General features: G+C 36.7%; 1 protein-coding gene and 1 long non-coding RNA gene across 2 annotated transcripts in view; both read left to right on the top strand.

Moving 5' to 3' along the window:
• LOC106081349 (protein transport protein Sec24A) overlaps positions 1 to 8,917 on the top strand; it is a 32,475-nt gene extending 23,558 nt beyond the window's left edge. Inside the window, exons 13-15 of the mRNA XM_013243238.2 lie at positions 7,890 to 7,987; positions 8,064 to 8,202; positions 8,281 to 8,917. Coding sequence (XP_013098692.2) covers positions 7,890 to 7,987; positions 8,064 to 8,202; positions 8,281 to 8,392 — 349 coding nt within the window. The 3' untranslated portion in view covers positions 8,393 to 8,917. The remainder of the gene's footprint in view (positions 1 to 7,889; positions 7,988 to 8,063; positions 8,203 to 8,280) is intronic.
• Positions 8,918 to 10,302: 1,385 nt separating this feature from the next.
• LOC106081350 (uncharacterized) lies at positions 10,303 to 12,446 on the top strand. Its single transcript, XR_001220349.2, has 3 exons — positions 10,303 to 11,486; positions 11,554 to 11,687; positions 11,760 to 12,446. It is a non-coding gene; the product is annotated as an uncharacterized LOC106081350 (long non-coding RNA).
• The last annotated feature ends 7,748 nt before the right edge of the window (positions 12,447 to 20,194 follow it).

The raw sequence follows: 20,194 nt of genomic DNA, 5'->3' as shown, positions 1-20,194 counted from the left end.
TCACTGATAGTTTTTTGAGTTAAACCATTCCTGTGGTGTTTTATTATCAAAACTTTTACCTCATCAGAAACCTCGTTTTGCTTACGACCCATTTTGACAAAAACTATATTTTCAATGAAATTAAATATTTGCTGTCAAGGGCAAAGCCTCCTTTACTAAATAAAACAGAAAAGGGGGATTCCCAAATAATATTTGAATTTGACTTTGATGATAGCACATCAATGATGAATACTTTTTTTGTTCTGTTTTTGGTGTTATTATATAAAATTGCATTTTTTGCGCTAATTAAATTTATTTTTTGAATTTATTTTAAAACATATTACGAAAAATAAACTATTGCATAAAACTGCATTATTTGTTTACTTTAATTTTTCTTCAATTACCCAAAATAAGTGAATTTATTATCAATTTTGCTAATGATGAATACTTTTTTTGACCGCTGTACATGCATATGTTTTTTGTAGGATTTTACGAGCTCTATATTTTGCAAAAACAATCATGACGATCGGTCTATAAATGCCTATTTGGCAGCACTTCAAAATTTGAAATGCTACATGTGACCTACATTTACGCTCCATGTCAGCCCCTGGACCTAGTAAGGTCTCCAAATTTTGCATACATATTATCTCCACATTCACTATTTCAAGTGGGACATGTCCTCCAAACACTTCTTGAATAATATCTTTTTTATATTTTTTGGGTCTTAATGAGTTATGAATTATGTTTAGTTACAACAACATTATTATTATTATATCCACCACCGAAGGATGGGTGTATATTCATTTTGTCATTCCGTTTGCAACACATCGAAATATCCATTTCCGACCATATAAAGTATATATATTTTTGATCAGCGTAAAAATCTAAGACGATCTAGACATGTCCGTCGGTCTGTCTGTTGAAATCACGCTACAGTCTTCAAAAATAGAGATATTGAGCTGAAATTTTGCACAGAGTCTTTTTTGTCCATAAGCAGGTTAAGTGCAGGTTAAGTGCAGGTTAAGTGAGCTATATCGGACTTTATCTTGATATCTTTGGCCCATAAAAGCCACATTTATTATCCGATTTTGCTGAAATTTGGGACAGTGAGTTGTGTTAGGCCCTTCGACATCCTTCGTCAATTGGGCTCAGATAGGTCCAGATTTGGATATAGCTGTCATATAGAACGATCCTCCGATTTAAGGTCTAAAGCCCATAAAAGCCACATTTTTTATCCGAGTTTGCTGAAATTTGAGACAGAGAGTTATGTTAGGCTTCTCGACATCCCGTCAATTTGGTTCAGATCGGTCCAGATTTGGATATAGTTGCCATATAGACCGATCCTCCGATTTAGGGTCTTAGGCCCATAAAAGCCACATTTATTATCCGATTTTGCTGAAATTTGGGACAGTGAGTTGTGTTAGGCCCTTCGTCATCCTTTGTTAATTTGGCCTAGATCGGTCCAGATTTGGATAAGCTGCCATATAGACCGATCCTCCGATTTATTTTATTTATTTTATTTATTTATTTCATTTCATGCAATGCGAAGCCATCAGGCCTATAAATAATCACACTATGCATAAGACGTACTTTTTCTAACATAAGTTAAAAAACTACTCAATTAAAAATAAAAAACTCAAAAACTTAGAAAATGGAAAAAAATATTTAACCTATTTAACACTTTCTGAATCTAGATAAAACTAAATAACAAATAAAAAACAAATTACTAAAAATTATAAGCAGCAACTGATTAAAAAAAATCCTACTCAAAAAAGATCAACGTAATAAATTAAAAAAAATGATTAAAGCATAATAAAAATAGTAATACTTAAACCAAAATATACAAAAAAAAAAATCACAATAATACTTTTGGCTTTGAAAACAAATTATCAAGAATTATAAATAAAAGAGCTTGAAAAAAAAAAAATAATTAAAAAATATCACTTAACAAAAAAAAAAAGATTTAAACAAAATGGAAAAAAATAAGTAATACTAAAATCAAAAAATAAATAAATTACCAATAATACGCACGATAAAAACATTCCGTTAAAGTTGTTGGCAATTTGACACAAAAATTAAAAGCGCTGAAACTGTAGACGAAGACGATTTGATAAAGATCTTGTTGACAAACTGAAATTCTTTAAATCCGTAGGCAAGGAGTTGTACAAACGTGCAACCCTTACAAAAAAAGTACTACTCAAAAAATTATCTACCCTCGGAAGAACCAACTGATTAGTTCTGGTAGAATGACAAAAATTAAATTCATTAACAAGAAAAATTGGAGACCGACATTTCAATAACTTAAAGAGAAACAAAAGCAAACGATAATTAACATACGACGGGAAATCACAACCGAGAAAACGACACACATAGGGAGTTATATGAACACGACGACCTACACCGTAAACAAAACGAATCATATTGTTAAAAGCGACCTGAATACGATGCATGCTCCCTTGCGACGCACTTGAGTACACCTCCAGACAATATAAAATGGCCGGCAAAACTAATGCATGCGCCAAACGCTCCCTCACAAAGAGCGGTAAATATAAACTCGTGGTATACAGGCTTCTTAAAGAAAAGTTAACCTTAGACACCACGGAACTAACGTGCCGATCAAACCGAAGCCTGTCATCCAGCTGAACACCAAGACAATCAATGCTTTGCACAAATTCAATATCTACATTATTATATCTAACACTAACATGATTGTGACAGCCCGAAGATAAAAAAAGGGCTTTAGTTTTAGAAGCGTTAACACTGAACCTATTCTCCGCCATCCACTCACGTAACGACTCCATCGCAAAATTAATTTTCGTCTGAAAAACATTCAAAAATCGATTATCACCCTTAAAAAGCAATTGGATGTTATCAGCATATGCAAATGGAGTGCACCAACAATCCAGACGAGAAAAAACATCATTGACAAATAACACAAAAAGAAGTGGACCTAATACTGAACCCTGAGGAACACCGCTTCTTACAGAAAGAACACTGCTACATTTACCATCAACACAAACAAACTGGCTCCTACCTGTAAGATACGAGCATAACAATGTACATGCACTGGTCGAAAACTTATAAACGGACTTTAATTTACTAAGAAGAAGGCCAAAATCCACTCTGTCAAATGCCTTTTCCAAATCTAAAGACAATAGCACGCAAAAACGTGTTCCACCCATGTTTGACCGGATAGAATCTGTCAAACCCAATAACAATGAGGCTGTACTTCTACCTCGCCTAAATCCACACTGGGCATCACAAATAAAACGATTACTTTCCAAATAGCCAGACATTTGACATTTAATAACATGCTCGACAATCTTAGAACAAATAGGTAAAATAGAAATCGGACGGAACTCCTTCAGAGCGTGACAAGACTGTTTTTTCCCAACGGGCACTATTTTGGCTAATTTCCAATCGGACGGAAAATAAGAAGTTAACAAAATAGAATTTACAAGATGTAACAGATGACAAGACACAAGAGGATAGACTTTCTTAAGAAATTTTAATGAGAAACCATCTACACCTGCTGCATTGGACTTAATGGCAGAAAAAGCCTTATCCAACTCCCACAACTCCACCCGTTGAAAAGCAAAACCACTATAGTCATACTCCCCGAGAGAACTACTTTGGGAGTCCAATTGGTTTTTATTAAAGGTCGTATTCAAATCCTCCACATTCAAATCACAATCATACGACTTGCAACTGCCAAGTCCATTGGATTTTAACAACGACCATAACTGCTTTGTGCTTTTATTGCCCTCAAACTGCAGTACATTCGCTTCCCTTCTAACCTTTCTTATAACAGATTTGGCTTTATTCCTGGCTCTACAATAAATTCGCCACTTAACATTGGATCTATTCTCCAAGAAAGATTTAAAAGCCAAATCTCGAAGCGATAGATGATATGAAATGAGGGGATTGCTAAACCAATCCTCACTCCTAGCCCTTATCACCCTTTTTTTTATAGGAAACGCATTATGGATAGACCCAAGACAGCTACTAAAACTACTACATTGAAAATCAACGTCACTAGTGGAATACAAAGCGGAAAAATCAGTAGACGAAACAATTTCCTGCAAATCATCACAACTCAAAGCATTATAATCAACATATTCATAGAACTGCAAAACATTAAGGACTGAAACGTTAAGGGACACGAAAATAAACGCATGATCCGATATACTGGGACAAACAACCTGGTTAGAAACACAGACACAACTACGATCACTATGGGTCTAAGGCCCATAAAAGGCGCATTTATTTATCCGATGTCGCCGAAATTTGGGACATTGAGTAAGGTTAAACCCCTTGACATAGTTCTGCATTATGGCACAGATCGGTCAAGATTTGGATATAGCTGCCATATAGACCGATCTCTCGGTTTTAGGTTTTGGGGCTAGTAAAAGCGCATTTATTGTCCGATGTCGCCGCAATTTGGGACAGTGAGTTGTGTTGGGCCCTTCGACATCCTTTTTCAATTTCACTCAGATCGATCAAGATTTGGATATAGCTGCCATATAGACCGATATCTCGATTTAAAGTCTTGGCTCCCAAAAAGACGCATTTATAATCCGATTCAACTGAAATTTGTCACATTGACTTATGTTAGGCTTTTCGACATCTATGTTGTATATGGTTTTATTTTTAGATAAAGCTACTAAAAAGACCCACATTTTGTTACACATAATTGAACAATGACTTGTACTTATTAGTATTTGGTCCAAATCGGATCATATTTCGATATAACTGCTATGGGACATAAGGTATGCAATTTTCGCTAGATTTTGATGAAAGGTGGTTTACATATGTACCCGAGGTGGTGGGTATCCCGGCCGAACTTAACGCCTTTTTACTTGTTTTTTGGATAATTCTACATTTATTAAGTGTAACCATCAATAGAAAAATTAAAATCCCCTTATTAGTTTTTGAAATATTACACTTGCAAAGGGACCAAATTATCTGAAAATTGTGCACTTTTTTAATAATCGAAAATTGGCCAGCGGTCATATCTCCTAAACCAAAAATCTGAAATTTCTATACGTAGCATTTTTGAAATCGCTGGAAAGTTTTACATAAGATAGGTTCTTTCAAAATTTCGTAGGCGCACATGGAAATGTTGATTTTTGCTAACTGTTTCCTCTGGCCGCGCCACTGTGCGACAGTAGGAAACCTGGAAGGATTGGAAGAGGTTTGCGGTTGGATACCTGAGACAACACTAGAGGTCGATCGCAAGGCACTGCTGCCAGCGGCACAGTCTTGGATTGATGGAAGGACATGCCACACAGATGGATCAAAGCTACAGGACAGAGTGGGCCAGGGACTGAGATCTGTTTTAGATTGCCTGACCATAATACGGTCGTGGAGGCGGAGATCCGGGCATCACGGAATGCGTGAGGTAGTGTGGTAATAACGCGAGGAGGTCGAGTAAGTACATCATTACGGACAGTAAACAGGCAAGCAGGCATAAGGGCAATAACAACCAGGACGGTAAGATCAGAAACAAACATCGAGCGTAAGAAGGATATTAACACCTTCTCTGAGAATGGCATGAATAGCGAAGTAAGGGTGAAAGAAAGAGCAGACGATTTGGCGGCGAAGGCCAGAGGACTGCAGTCAATAAACTTATCCCAAACTTTTTGGTTCGACGCAGTCCGTGTTAATTAATGATTATTATATCCCCATCCTTTGGTGGTGGGTATAAAAAACAATATAATATTATAATGCAGATATTAAAGATACAAATTACAATTTTTATATCCATCACCATAGGATGGGGGTATACTAATCTAGTCATTCCGTTTGTAACACCTCGAAATATTCGTCTAAGGTTCCATAAAGAATATATTCTTGTCGTCTCGACGCTCAGTCGATCTAGCCATGTCCGCCCGTCTGTCGAAATCACTATAGAGATCGAGCGCGTAAAGCTAGCCGCTTGAAATTTTGCACTGATGCTTAATATTGATGTAGGTCGTTGGGGATTGCAAATGGGCCATATCGGTTCAGATTTGGATATAGGCCCCATATAAACTGGTCTCCCGATTTGACTTCTTGAGCCCCTGGAAGCCACAATTTTTATTCGATTTGGCTGAAATTTAGCATCTAGTGTTTTGTTATAACTTCCAACAACTATGTTAAGTAGGTGCAAATCGGGCTATAACCTGATATAGCTCCCACATAAACCGATCTCCCGATTGACTTCTTGAACCCCTGAAAGCCGCAATTTTTGTCCTATTTGGCTGAAATTTTGCACATAATGTTCTGTTATGACTTTCAAATAACTGCGCCAAGTACGGTTGAAATCGGTCAAGAATTTGATATAGCTCCCATATAAACTGATCTCCCGGTTTGACTTCTTAAGTCCTTACAATCCGCAATTTTTGTTCGATTTAATTGAAATTTTGCATGCGGTGTTCTGTTAACACTTCCAATAACTGTGCCAAATACGCTCCAAATCAGTCTATGACCTGATATAGCTCCCATGTAAACCACTCTCTGATCATCCTTGTTCGGTTTCTAGAAGCTTTAATTTTTGCAGGTTTGACAGAAGTTTGGCACGTAGAAATAATTTTTTTTATATAATTTTGTAGCAGAATCCATGGTGGTGGGTTCCCAAGAATCTCCCCGGCTGAACTTAGCACGCTTTTCCTTTTTTTTTACAAAATTCTGCCCATGAACACTCCACTAAGGAACAGGGGCAAACTTCTCACATATCAATAAGGGCAGTCCGATTCAAGTTTAAGCTCAATGGTAAGGACCTCCTTTTATAGCTGAGTCCGAACGGCGTGCCGCAGTGCGACACATCTTCATAGAAGTTTTCACATGGTATAGTATCCACAAATGTTGCCAGCACTGGGAGGGGAAAACCACCGCGGATATTTTTTTTTGATGGTCTCGTCAGGACTCGAACCCAGGTGTTCAGCGTCACAGGCGGACATGCTAACCTCTGCACTGCGGTAGCCTCCGATATTAAAGGGTACATAAGAGAAAATTTAGAAAAAGAGTTAAAATCGCGCCCGCGTTTTATATACCCTTTAATTCCCATATATTTTTAAAATTTAGTATTTAAATGTTTCTCATATCTAAAATATAATGCTAGCATAAGCAACTGTTTATAACCACAGACAAGAGTGAATGAAAACTTTGCACCAACTTAAAAGCGACGACCATCAAGCTAACTTTTTCTGTATTTGAGCGCTAAGACCAGTCATCACTAAAGTTGCAGACGACGCATTAGTTCACCATGCCACCAAATGTATTGCCCATTTTGTCAAGTAGTTAATTGCAAATCTTTTTATAATTATTTTCTGATTGAAATTAGAAAATTTAAAGCTTTCTAAGCAGTTTTTACAATTATGTTTAATACAAGTATTGGAGTGAATTGTTCAAAACGATGAATGCTTCGAGCGGTGGCTTCCCTCTCCTAATGCTGGCAACATTAGCGGATATTATGCCATGTGAATACTTCTCTGAAGATGTGTCGCACTGCGGCACGCCGTTTGAGCTTAAACTTGAATCGAACAGCACTCATTGATATGTGGGAAGTTTGCCCCAATTCCATAATTTTGATTTGAGGTTTATTTCATTCATGTTGGGGGTTATTTCGTAGTGCCTTATTTGCCAACCATGGCAATGTGGTGCCTTAATGTAAGATATGGTGTAGAGCACGATTCTGAAATCACCGAAAGCGACCAAGTGCCTTGGACTATTCCATTAGCTTAAAATCCCAAACAGGACATATTTACCAGCCCTGGATATCTAGCAGAAAATTCTGCTTTTTTGTAAGAAGGAGCAACGGGCCCCATTAATTTAGTGTGAAATATAATTAGATTTGAAATGAATTAAATCCAATCGGATTATTGTTTGAGTCAATTTGTTTAATTTTATTTTTGTTTCGTATCTAACAGCTTGGATTCACGCTCAATATTCTTGATGGACTGTGGTACATTGATCATGATATATGTTGGCCTTAATGTACCAGTAAATATCTTAGAAAATGTATTTGGTAAGTATAGTTTTAATGGCATGTCATATACATATGTGTATATGTATTTATGATTTGCCTATATTTTTATTTACAGGTATCAAATCAACAGCCGAATTGCCCGACTATTACTATGGATTGCCAAATGTAAATAGTTTAGAGAATGATGCTCTCAAACGTTTTATAATGAAATTGAACGATGAAAAACCATACCCTCCCATTGTACAGATCATAAGGTATGGCACAAACATTTGCAAGCTCAAGCTCAAGTTGGTGTTTCACGTAATTCTATTTATGTTTGTTTTTTTTTTCAGGGATACAAGTACAGCCAAACCACAACTAATCGAGAAATTAGTTGACGATAGAAGTGAATCTAGTTTGTCATATTATGAATTTTTGCAACACATACGGACTCAGGTTAAATAGTAATTTAGAATAATCGGTAAAGTTGAAAATAAATAATAGTTACTGATAATTATTCGCGAAGCAAATAACATCATCTTGGATGAGAATATGCTGATTTTAGTCATACGTGTTATGCATGATAAAATGGGCAACATTGCGTTCTCGCGCAGTAAACCATCGTTAGCAAACCGATTATAAGGTAAACCAATTCCAAATTCAAACAAATTGCATTGAGATTACGGTACTACTTCAAAGTTCCCAATTACTAAACTTTATTTAGTTTGTTTATTTGTATTCACCTGCTGAATATAAATACTACCGATTTATTTTAAATCTCAACTAGTGAGAAAACTGCATTGTGAAAGTGTATTACGGAAGAGAATGAGTTAATGAACGGAATGAACGGAAGAGAGAGAGAGAGAGCGAGAGAGCAGGGTCCCATTTGCAACTGCGCCACTAGAATTTTGCAATTTTAATGTAAAATCACAATCTATGTACCATTTCAATAATAAGCCCTATATTGTGCGGTATTATCACATTTAGTTATTTTAACGAAAAACAACACAAAGAATGAAGAAGAAAAACGTGATAGAAATTAATTACTGAACTATGGCAAGAGAACCCCTACATGGTTTAATAAAGAATAGCAACCCGTATATATGTATGTAGGTGGCTGCGCTTACCATTTTATTGTAGTATATCGTATTACTTTGTATGCATGGATGGTGAATACACAATATATAACTTCTAAAACCCATTGTTATTTCCCGCCTTGTGTCTTGATTTTGTTTGCCATATTCTCCATGTGCAGTTCACCTTTATTTTTTCCCCCAAATTGTTATTATTTATCATATGTATTTGTTTTATGCTGCATTCGTCAGTCGATAAGTACAGAAGCAGAAGTCATAGCTTTGGTTTAGTAATTTAATGCATAATAACTAGATTTCATGCATTAAGTATTGTCTGTTTTGAATGCATTTTCCTATTATCTAGATTTTGTTGTTTAAATTTATTCCCCTTAGCTATATTGATACCTAAGCTCCCCTTTTGTGTCTCAGTATAATTTCAGAATATTGTTTATCCTGTTTTTTTTCTGCAATCTGTCTCATTTATTTATGATTTTCATACTCCGGGCTTTAAGCTGTCCCTTTGTTTACTATTACGAAACTTTTTAATTTATCATTAAGAATATCAAATTTATGAAATACTAGACACTTTAAACATGGTACTGTTATGAGCGATACAGTGTTTTATTCTAAGATAATAATAAAGTTAATAATAAACAAAAAAAATTAAATACATTTTGTTAAGGTTTTTGATTTATAAAGGAAACGAATATAATACATTATATATACATACTTATATTGTGGATAAAACCTTAAATCTTACGAATTAGAAATTATAAATAAATATACATACATGCGCATATTATATATAAATCTATTTCGCTTGTTTTTATTCGACTTAAATTAAAGCGTTTCACCTCGTTTTGCTCGTTTTGGAGGAGAAAGTCTTATTCAATAGCTTAAAAAGTACACAAAATGCGACGGGTTTGAAAGTTATGTACCCTTGAGGGTATTCTACAATTCTCATATAGTGGGCTTTAGATTTTTATAGCCCATATTTGATGTGTATAAATTCAATTGGACCCATTTGGCTCATATTTTTTCTACGTCATTGTAAACAACAACAACGTTCACTCACCAACTACTCAAATAAAACATATTTTAATTTGCCAAAGGGAATTCACGCCTGATTGTGTGTTTTTTGGAATCTGGTGGCTATGGGTGAAGTTTATTTTGAATAGGTGACATAGGAACACTATTATTTCGTCGATCTTGTCTCGGAGATCTTTTCTATTCAATTGCAAGAAAGATACACTTCCCGGCACTGGCCTAGCAATGTTGGGGCTATGGAGTTGCTGTTGCGTATATTGCCGCACGCAAGAGGTCGCAGTGCTGTCACATATTCTGTGCGACTATACTACCGTAGTGACGTAAGGCCAGAGCAAGATCGGAAATCGACCCACTCCATGCAGTGATTACACCTCGCCGACACCAATCGATAATGGATGTGGTTCTGACAAACCGAACACAACCAGCGTCCGTGGTTCTTTTCAATCCCGACACGAATTAGAAGCGTGCGGAGAAGGTACTCTGGGATGTACCTCTCCAATGATGAAAAAGGACCAACAGGTACACTGAGGCGGCAGCCCCTGACCGATGAAGGAGCCCATCGTGTTAGTCCGATACGCAGAACCGGCTGCCATGGAATTGGGCTTTATACTCTACCTTGATTAAATTTGCCTAGTGTTCATTGGTATTGTGTTTGACGTATGTACTCGTCCAAACTCGGAGGTCCCCGTGGCGCAAAGGTTAGCATGTCCGCCTATAACGCAGAATGTCTGTCTTCAATACCGGCTTGAACATCACAAACATTTTTTTCAGCTGTGATTATCCCCTTACATATGCTGGCGACATTTGCACTTTTCTAACAAGTGGTGTCGCTAGCGGCACGCCATATTGTGGGAAATTTTACTTCAAAAGTGTAGTTTAATTCAAAATTGAAATTTCAAGCTATAAAGACATATTATGCATCGTTCTAAACATGGTCTTAGGACATATCACCTAGTAACAGTAGGTTCATGAACATACACATTTTTGGTTTTGTCATACTAACATGATTTCTTATTGTACGAATTTTTTGTAAACTTTAAACCTATCCGTTGAACTAATTTTCTAAATTCTGCCGCAGTGAAAATCATAATTTTGTATATAACGATAAAATAAATTTCTGCCCACTTTAAATTTTTTCAACCTAATGGCTGGTACTACACTGTCGGACAAAATAAAGTGCGGTTGTGTACCCTTCTTCATTAATCCTCAATATTTTTTTATCTACGTGTATTATTTACTGTTTTTTTATTGTGCCGTTATTTGTTGGAGAGCCTCAATTATTTCCATAAACATTTGAAAAATCTTAACTCGTTCGTTCAGGTTTCTGATGTAAAAGAATTGTTTTGTAAAAGAAGTCTTCGCGACATAATAAAAATGCATTTTTTTTATAAATCGAGAAAATTTATAATATATTCCTGATTTGTTTGACAAAAGTTGTGGTAAGTTATTAAAAAAAATTGCAGCAAAATACCTAATTTTTTCGTTCAATATTACTTAAATATATAGGAAATAAACTGGACCATTACTTTTTCGAAATGAAGCCCTTAACCGAAACTCAAAAAGATATATTGGTACAAGAACGCGACAATGGGATGAAATTGAAAGCTTTCAGTTCCAAGTATAAAATATCAGTATCTGGGGTCAGAAAAATTATTGCTTTGTATAAAATAAGGAAGTCAAATAATAATGGGGATGTTTTTTCTCTTCAGCAGTTGGTAGGCTCGTAAAAATTGGCTCTAAAATGACTGGAGATCACTGTGTAAATATTTTTAAAGAGCATTTTTATAGCAGTGTGGAAGCAATGGGCTTGGGGGAGTTCATATTTCAACAAGACAACAACCCAGAACAAACGAGTAAGGTCGCAAAAAAATATTTTGAAGAAAATAACGTTGAAAAATTAGAATGGCCTGCTCAAAGCCCTTATCTAAACCCCATAGAGGATTTTTGGGCTATCCTAGATGACAAAATCCCGATGGAATCCAAATCAAATCTTCAAACATTTGGGAAAAAATGCAAAGTGAAGAACCTTGCTTTAAGTATGCCGAAAAGATTGAAACACAACAAAACTTTCAATGATAACACTTTTATGATTTTTTTTTCATAAGTAATGAGGGAATGTCCTACTGAATAAACTCGCAGAATTAATTTCTCCCCCGAATAAAATCCTCCTATTCTGATTGTATGGGGAGAGAAAAAATTTGGGAGAGGGAATTTGGAATATTCCAATAACGGCTGCTTGCTTCAGCTGTTTTATTTTGCCTAAATATTTTACTATTATTTTTTTTAAAAAAAGAACATAAAATGGGAAAACAAGCAAAAAGTATTATAAATGTTGTTAAGAAGTTTACAAACATGGTTATTGTTGCTTTGTTAAAGTTTGTTTTACCTTTTTATATTTTTGTTGTGCACAGTTAGGTCTACACCTTGTCATGATGTTTCCTTGTTGTGATTACAACTTGCCGTCTTCGTCCAACAATCTCTGGATAAGATAAGATGCTTCCAGAGTGGTCTTGTGGACTGATAAATAGATTAATTGTGTGGTGTTGTCTCTGGTTGCATGCAGGGCACACTTACTGCACGTTGGCAGGATTCGCAGCGAAAATACCTATTAAATTATTGCGAAATCCGTCCTCCATTCGTTGCCAGAACGCAAACAAAAGCCAAACAACAACACACAACAAAGACAACAGTGTGGCGAATAGTTGGTGATTAAAGTAAAGGTGGAGTTTAATACCTCGCGCAGTACTTATGCTTAATTACGCGTGCTGTCAAAAAAAATTAAATAGGTTGGTTTGTATTGTGTGAGTTACACAATAAATGCAATCACGTGTCTGACGGAAAAACTTAACCAACTTTAAACTTCGAACGCGTTTCAGGGCTCAAAACATATGACTATCTAAAAATTATTTTGTAGTCCGTAAATTAGATCGGACCAGATCTCATTGGAAGGTTTAAGTGTGCTACACGTACAGAATTTCAGCCAAATCGGATGAAAATGGGGCCATCTAGAGGTTCAGGTGTATTTTACGTACCAAATTTCAACCAAATAGAAACAAAATTGAGACATTTATTGGTTTTGGCAATAAAATCAGGGTATCGGTTTATATGGGGGCTATATCTATTTATGGACCTATTTCTAGAGACTCATAAAGTCAAGATTATTTTATATGGTAGCTCTATCCAAATCTGGCACATTTGCAACCTTCAGCGACCAACATCAACAAGAAGTAACTTTGCAGAGTTTCAAGCGGATACCTTCATAGAAGAAAGCGGATTGGGATAAATTTCAGCACAAATTCTGCACGTCTATCCCTTCTACACCAGAAAAGGAAGTATAAATTGCGGAGTATATAGACATAATGGTCAAGCGGATCACGAAGGTACTGAATGACTCGCTTGTGTCAGCATGTCCTAGTGCCAAGCCAAGGGGCGAACAGCGACCGCCATGGTGGACCCCAGAACTGGTAGGTCTAAGGAAGGACTGCAGAAAACTCTTCCACAGAGTGGAAACTACAAGAGCATCACACGATCGGGACATCTATAAGGCTGAGCTAAGAAATTATAAGAGCGAGCTGAGAAAGGCTCAGAACAAATCCTGCGCGTAATTCTGCACCGACGTGGAGGATACATCAGAGGCCTCTAGGCTAAGGAAGATTCTGTCCTGGAGACCTATTATCTGTGTCTGATAGACTGGTTCCTTGGCTTAGGGAGATATATTCTGTATCAGCATGTTATATATACCTGTGGGATGAAGGGACGTGAAGGTCATTTTCATTTCAAAAGCAGGAAAACCAGGAGCAGGAGAAAGCAGAAGTTTCAAGACATCAACTCTACCGTAAGAAAGTTTATTAATAACTTACTAAAAGATGCATTTCGGCAGGCTTGGAATCTGTGGATCTAAAAAGATGGGTCAGCAGAGGAACTCCTCAAGGAAGTGTACTGTCCTCTCTACGTTGGAATATAGCCATTAATAATATATTATTGTATCTGGAAGAAAAAGGTGTAAAAGTGGTCACGTATGCTTATGACGTGACTATTGTGGTTAGGGGAAAGTTGCCCATCACTCTAAGAGATATACTTCAGGAAGCGCTACGTGCAACAGCAAAGTGGGCTAACGAAAGTGGTCTAGGTATAAATCCGTGCAAGACAGAAGTAGTTCTTCTCTGCAGGAGATACAAGTTGCTACAGTGGAAGCTGTCTCCTTGGGAGTTTACAGAAAGCGCAAAATACCTGGGTGTTTTGCTGGACAGGAAATTGAATTTCCAACCCAATATTTTCGAAAGTGCAAGAAAGGCAACTCTTGCCCTATACGCTATTAAGAGAGCCATTGGCAAACGTTGGGGGTTTAGACTACGCGTCATGCACTAGGTATGCACTGCAGTTCTCAGACCTGTAATGATATATGGTCGTTGTTATTATTTTTGTAGCCACAATTTCATGTGGAGGTGGCGATCCTCGTCAAGCTCCTGTATGTGAGCAAGCTCGTCCCGTCTAAAGTACCGATCGCCGCGGGAACTGGTAGGCCATTGGTTATTTAAAGACGCTAATAACTCGCCTTTTCATATCAAACATCATGGGCATTCAGTATTTATGCAGGAGCCGGTTCGGCCCGCCCTCTAACTGAGACTCTCCTCTCGATACCGCTGATTGTCCGCTACTCCGGCTGCAGCTACTCCGGCTGAAGCATTCCACTATCCGCAACCTGTGGAAGCGCCCAATGGCTCGCAGCGTGTTGTTGTGGACGGCGCTTCAAAATTCCACCTACTGTTCAATACTCAACCGGATCTAAAGAATGGTTTATTTGTGCAAAACAGCCGCAAAAAGGACGACACCATCTGATGCAGGGAATTTAATGCTACATCTTATGCCCTTGGATATTGTGGCTAGACAAATTGCTGTGACCAATGCCGTGAGGCTTAGGGAGTTTTATCTTTGGTCATCTGGCGGCTACGGGTACTGTGTTATCCTTGATACAATGTCCGATGTTCCAGGTAGTGTGAATTACACCCTATCTGAGCCGTTTTGTGCTAAAAAGTACTGTACCACTATTCCTAATAGAACCGATTGGAACTATGATATCCCTGGTATTAGAAGTTACATAGAATATCTATACGGATGGTTACAAACTGACTTTGGGGTATACTCTAAAGATGTAGAACTCGTCAACGAGATGGCTGAACAGTTCAAAATTAACCCGCTCTAGGTGTCGGGCCATAGCGATATCGGAAGGAATTGTAAAGCGGACGAGCTTGCAAGACTAGGAACTACCCTACACATTCTAGGAAAACTGGAATCTGTGGGAAACCTCTAGCAACATGTAAGCTAAGTTTTCAGGATCAGGCCCGAAGGGCACCGAATAAGAAATGATCACAAAGAGCTCTACTGCTTTGCTGTCTAGAACAGACGTCTCAGCCATTGAGTCCATCATGACAGGTTACTGTGTAATCGGAAAACATGCAAATTGCAAATTTTGCCCATGAACATTCCACTACGGAACAGGGGCAAACTTCTCACATATCAATGAGTGCAGTCCGATTCAAGTTTTAAGCTCAATGATAAGGGGTCTCCTTTTTATAGCCGAGTCCGAACGGCGTGCCGCAGTGCGACACCACTTTGAAGAGAAGTTTTACATGGTACCTTGGTACATTGTACCTCACAGCGAAACGATGGATGGTTCAACGGAAACGTTTAAGTGAGTCTGGTAGCAGGCTGCCATTTAAACCTAACCTGACTTACCTTAATAGAAGCACGGACAGGCGAACAGGAAGTCGGATAAATAAAACCTTTTTGTGCCTCAAACGGGTAACATCGGGATAACGGTTTAAATGAGGCCATACCGAAAGATGTTTCTATATGACCCATACTTGCCATTCAAAGGAGCTTATACAACTACACTTCAACGAAAACGGATGAAAAATTCGTCTACCATAAATAAAATAAAACGGTAACGAAAACTTAACTGTACCAAGTTTCAGACTGATATCAATAATTGTGAAAACCAGGGCTGAGTTGTTGAGCAATTTTGATTCGACTCCGACTCCGGAGTCGATTCTGAGCTTTTAAAAATTTAATGTTTTTATAACCACACCTTAGAATGCGGGTATGGAAATCTCGCCGCCATTTTGTTTGTAACACCTTGAAATATTTATGTGACCACAAAGTGTATATATTGGGTTGCCCAAAAAGTAATTGCGGATTTTTTTAAAAGAAAGTAAATGCATTTTTAATAAAACTTGAGGCTATCTGCATGCAATTTTTCATAGATACTTCTCATTGATGTAGTTCGTTGGTTGTTTGCAATGGTACAGATTGATTTTAGTTTATAAAAATAAAAAATATTTACGACCCAACTAAAAAAAAATTATAACAATTTTGTATGCTTTCTTATAAGAGTGCAATTATTCGTATGATTATGTTCTAAATATTAAATCAATGGGCTCAGTTTTTACCACATAAAAGGTCCCATTTCTCTTCGCCTTAAATTCTTTATGACTTCTCGGCAAAAGTCGCCAAGTCGATCGCATAAATCGGTTCTAAACGATCATCCAATTGGTGTCAGAATACAAATTCAGATTTCTAGGTTATCTAGTATAATTGGCAGAGACTTCTTCGCATCAGAAATAGTTGATAGATTTGCAGATCGCTAGGACGGATGGCATATGTAATAACATTTCCTTGCACCAACATTGTTTTAAATTCGAATAAATATACTTAAACCGCATTTTGTATTAGAACAAACATTTTAGTGGAGTAAAATCGGATTATGTTTTGCTTGGCCGAATCTTAAGTAACTCCCTCCAAGAATGGCACTTGTCACATTCTTTGCATTAATATATTTTAAGCTGAAATTTAAAGCTCATTGGATGTTTTCAGGAAGTCGCATCTGGGCATCAGGTCTTATTTGTTGCAAAGCACCATAGAAGCTTTTGTGCACAAATGTAACTAAATCGGATAAGATGTGTGCTTTCTAGGGGTTGAAGAAGTCAAATGGGAAAATCGGTTCGGATATGGCTCATTTGCAATTCCAACTGAACCACTTTAATAGGCACTCGACTTAAAATTTCATGGCGAACATTTAACAAGTGTTGCTATTAAGGCAATTCTCTAAGTTCAAACTTCTATTCCAAAAACTCCCTTCATTAAATCGTCAAATACACGTCAAAATTTTGTCCCAATTTTCGAAAAAAATGTCCCTAATTAAGACTTTGCAGCTTCTCAATATTCGAAATCTTGAAATTTTGCTTGCTCTTTTTGAATAAAATACAATAATTTACACGGTGTTTATCAGCCATACAATAATCCCATGATTAAAAGCTTAGAATTTCACAATACAAGACCCTTTTGATTTGCGACTTCACTTTGTATAGGATAAATAGATCCATGTTAGAAACGCTCAATAAAATGCACTCCTTTTAGATTTTCCTCTATTTACCTGGGCTGTGCAGTTAAGCATCATGCGCATGTGCCGTCGACAAAAAGGCGTCAGCAACACACACACAAGGGTAATAGTTGAAAACCATGCAAACCATTCCCGTGGCGATCATGTGCCGCCGACAAAAAAGGCGTCAGCAACACACACACAAGAAAAACAAATGAATAATGCAAAAATATGAAATAAAATTACCAAGGTAAATTTGGTGATTCACGATATCCATCTCTTCTTTTTAAATTATGTTTTCCATTCTTATCTCAGAATATAATTACAGGAAGAAATTTAATATGCTGCAGTGGTATAGCAGAAATTAGTTCTAATCGCTTCCAAATCGAATAGGCCGAACGTACAACGTGAAACGTCCTGAAATTTGGGTAAGCATTAGCAATTAAAAAAAAAAAACAAAAATTATTCTGTTGTTTTACTGATATTTATTTAAATTTATTTGCAGGAACTTTTAAAATTGAAATGCGATCTACAATTTATGCAGCGATGGAATATTTTGAGTATTAGAATGAAAATAAAACTAGTATCTATACTCAACACTTTCATTTTTTTTTAAATATTTAAAATATTGTGAATAGAGGGCGCAATGAAACTTCTGGGAAAATATGGTGCTTACTCCTATGCGACTTATTTGGGGTTTTTCCAAAGTCATTTAAAACTTAATTTGTGAACTTTTTTATTTAAATAGTTAGTATATACGAAATTTATTTTCGAAACTAGTAAATTTTAAATATATTAATATAATACAGCAAAGGATAAATATGAGAATAAATAACACATCTACAATTAAATGAATTATTTCATGCGCATTGGTTAAATCGGATGCATTAGCACACAGTAAACATATCGGATATTTTATCCCATCAATTGTGTTGATTTCAGTTCAAAATATCATAGACGATTGTTCATCATATGCACAGAATAAAGAATGATTTAGTTCCATTTATTTAATGTTGAACCACAATGAAGTTCATTTGATGTACTTGCGGATTTTTTAAAAGAATTGCGGATTTTTTTAAAAGAAAGTAAATGCATTTTTAATAAAACTTAGAATGAACTTTAATCAAATATACTTTTTTACACTTTTTTTCTAAAGCAAGCTAAAAGTAACAGCTGATAACTGACAGAAGAAAGAATGCAATTACAGAGTCACAAGCTGTGAAAAAATTTGTCAATGCCGACTATATGAAAAATCCGCAATTACTTTTTGGGCAACCTAATACATTAACTAAAAACGAATAAAAATGTCTTCTTCTCTATGAAGTTCAACTGTATTCGAAAGTAGTTTATTTTAACTCAACGATTGGGCCACTTTTTGTGTACTGTTCACTTTTAACTTTTATTATTTATTGTGTAGATAAGTTAACCGAAAATGAGTGTATATTGATTAAATAAACATGTGTTGAGAAAACTCGGATTATCTAGGGGTGGCTTACTGTACAACTTTGCACTGATATTTTATCCAGAACATCTGACCGATTCATTCAATATTTAAATTTTAGATTAGGCCACATAATTTTGGAATCTTCACAACCCCCTTTGTGGCCATCTATCAGTCATCGCCCTTCGGGCCTGATTCTGATGACTTGGCTTACATTTCGCTAGAGGCATAGCCATGAATTCCAGTTCTCCTAGAATGTGAATGGCAGTTCTCATTCTCGCAAGTTCGTCTGCTCTAAAATTTCCTAACTCTCGAAAGAGTAATGCTAACCGCTTGAATTTTTGTATAAGTATTTCTTATTAATCTAGGTCGGTTGGGCCAAATCGGTTCATGTAAGATATAGCTCCCATATAATCTCCCGATTATATTTATTAGGCCTAAAGAGAGCGCAATTCCTTTCCGATTTGGCTGAAATTGTTCACTATGACTTTTTCTGTGACATTCCACCGATGTAGAAAGTATGGTTTGAATCGGTCCAAAACCTGATATAACTTCCAAATAAATTGATCCACTGATTATACTTCTTGGGTCTCTAGAGACCGCAACTCTTATCCGATTTGGCAAACATTTTGCACGAACACTTTTCCTATGATCTCAAACAAATGTACTAAGTATTTTTTGAATAGATCCAAAACCTGTTACAGCGCTCATATAAACGATGTCCCGATTATGCTTCTTGAGCCTCTATAGAGGGCGCAATTCTTATCCGATTTGGCTGACATTTTGCACAATTACTTCTGCTATGACTTTCCACATGGTGCCACCGTAGCGCAGAGGTTAGCATGTCCGCCTATGATGCCGAACGCCTGGGTTTGAATACTGGCGAGACCATCAGAAAAAAATTTTCAGCGGTGGTTTTCTCCTCCTAATGCTGGCAACATTTGTGAGGTACTATGCCATGTAAAACTTCTCTCCAAACAGGTGTCGCACTGCGGCACGCCGTTTAGACTCGGCTATAAAAAGGAGACCCCTTATCATTGAGCTTTAACTGAATCTCACTCATTTGCACTCATTGATATGTGAGAAGTTTGCTCATGTTCCTTAGTGGAATGTTCATGGGCAAAATTTGTTTTGTTGTATGACTTTCAACATTCGTGAAAAATATGGTCTGAATCAGTCCATTACTTGATATAGTTTCCATATATAAACTATCTCCCGATTCCACTTCTGAAGCCCCTCGAGGAAGCAGTTCTTTCAAATATGGCCCGATTCGGCCCATAACCTGATATAGCTCCAAAAGCATAGCAATTCTTATTGTATTATCCTTT

Source organism: Stomoxys calcitrans, chromosome 5 (assembly GCF_963082655.1).
Source record: "Stomoxys calcitrans chromosome 5, idStoCalc2.1, whole genome shotgun sequence".
NCBI classification, from domain to species: domain Eukaryota; kingdom Metazoa; phylum Arthropoda; class Insecta; order Diptera; family Muscidae; genus Stomoxys; species Stomoxys calcitrans.
The sequence above is the reverse complement of the archived record's forward strand: the minus strand, read 5'-3'. Positions and strand labels throughout refer to the sequence as shown.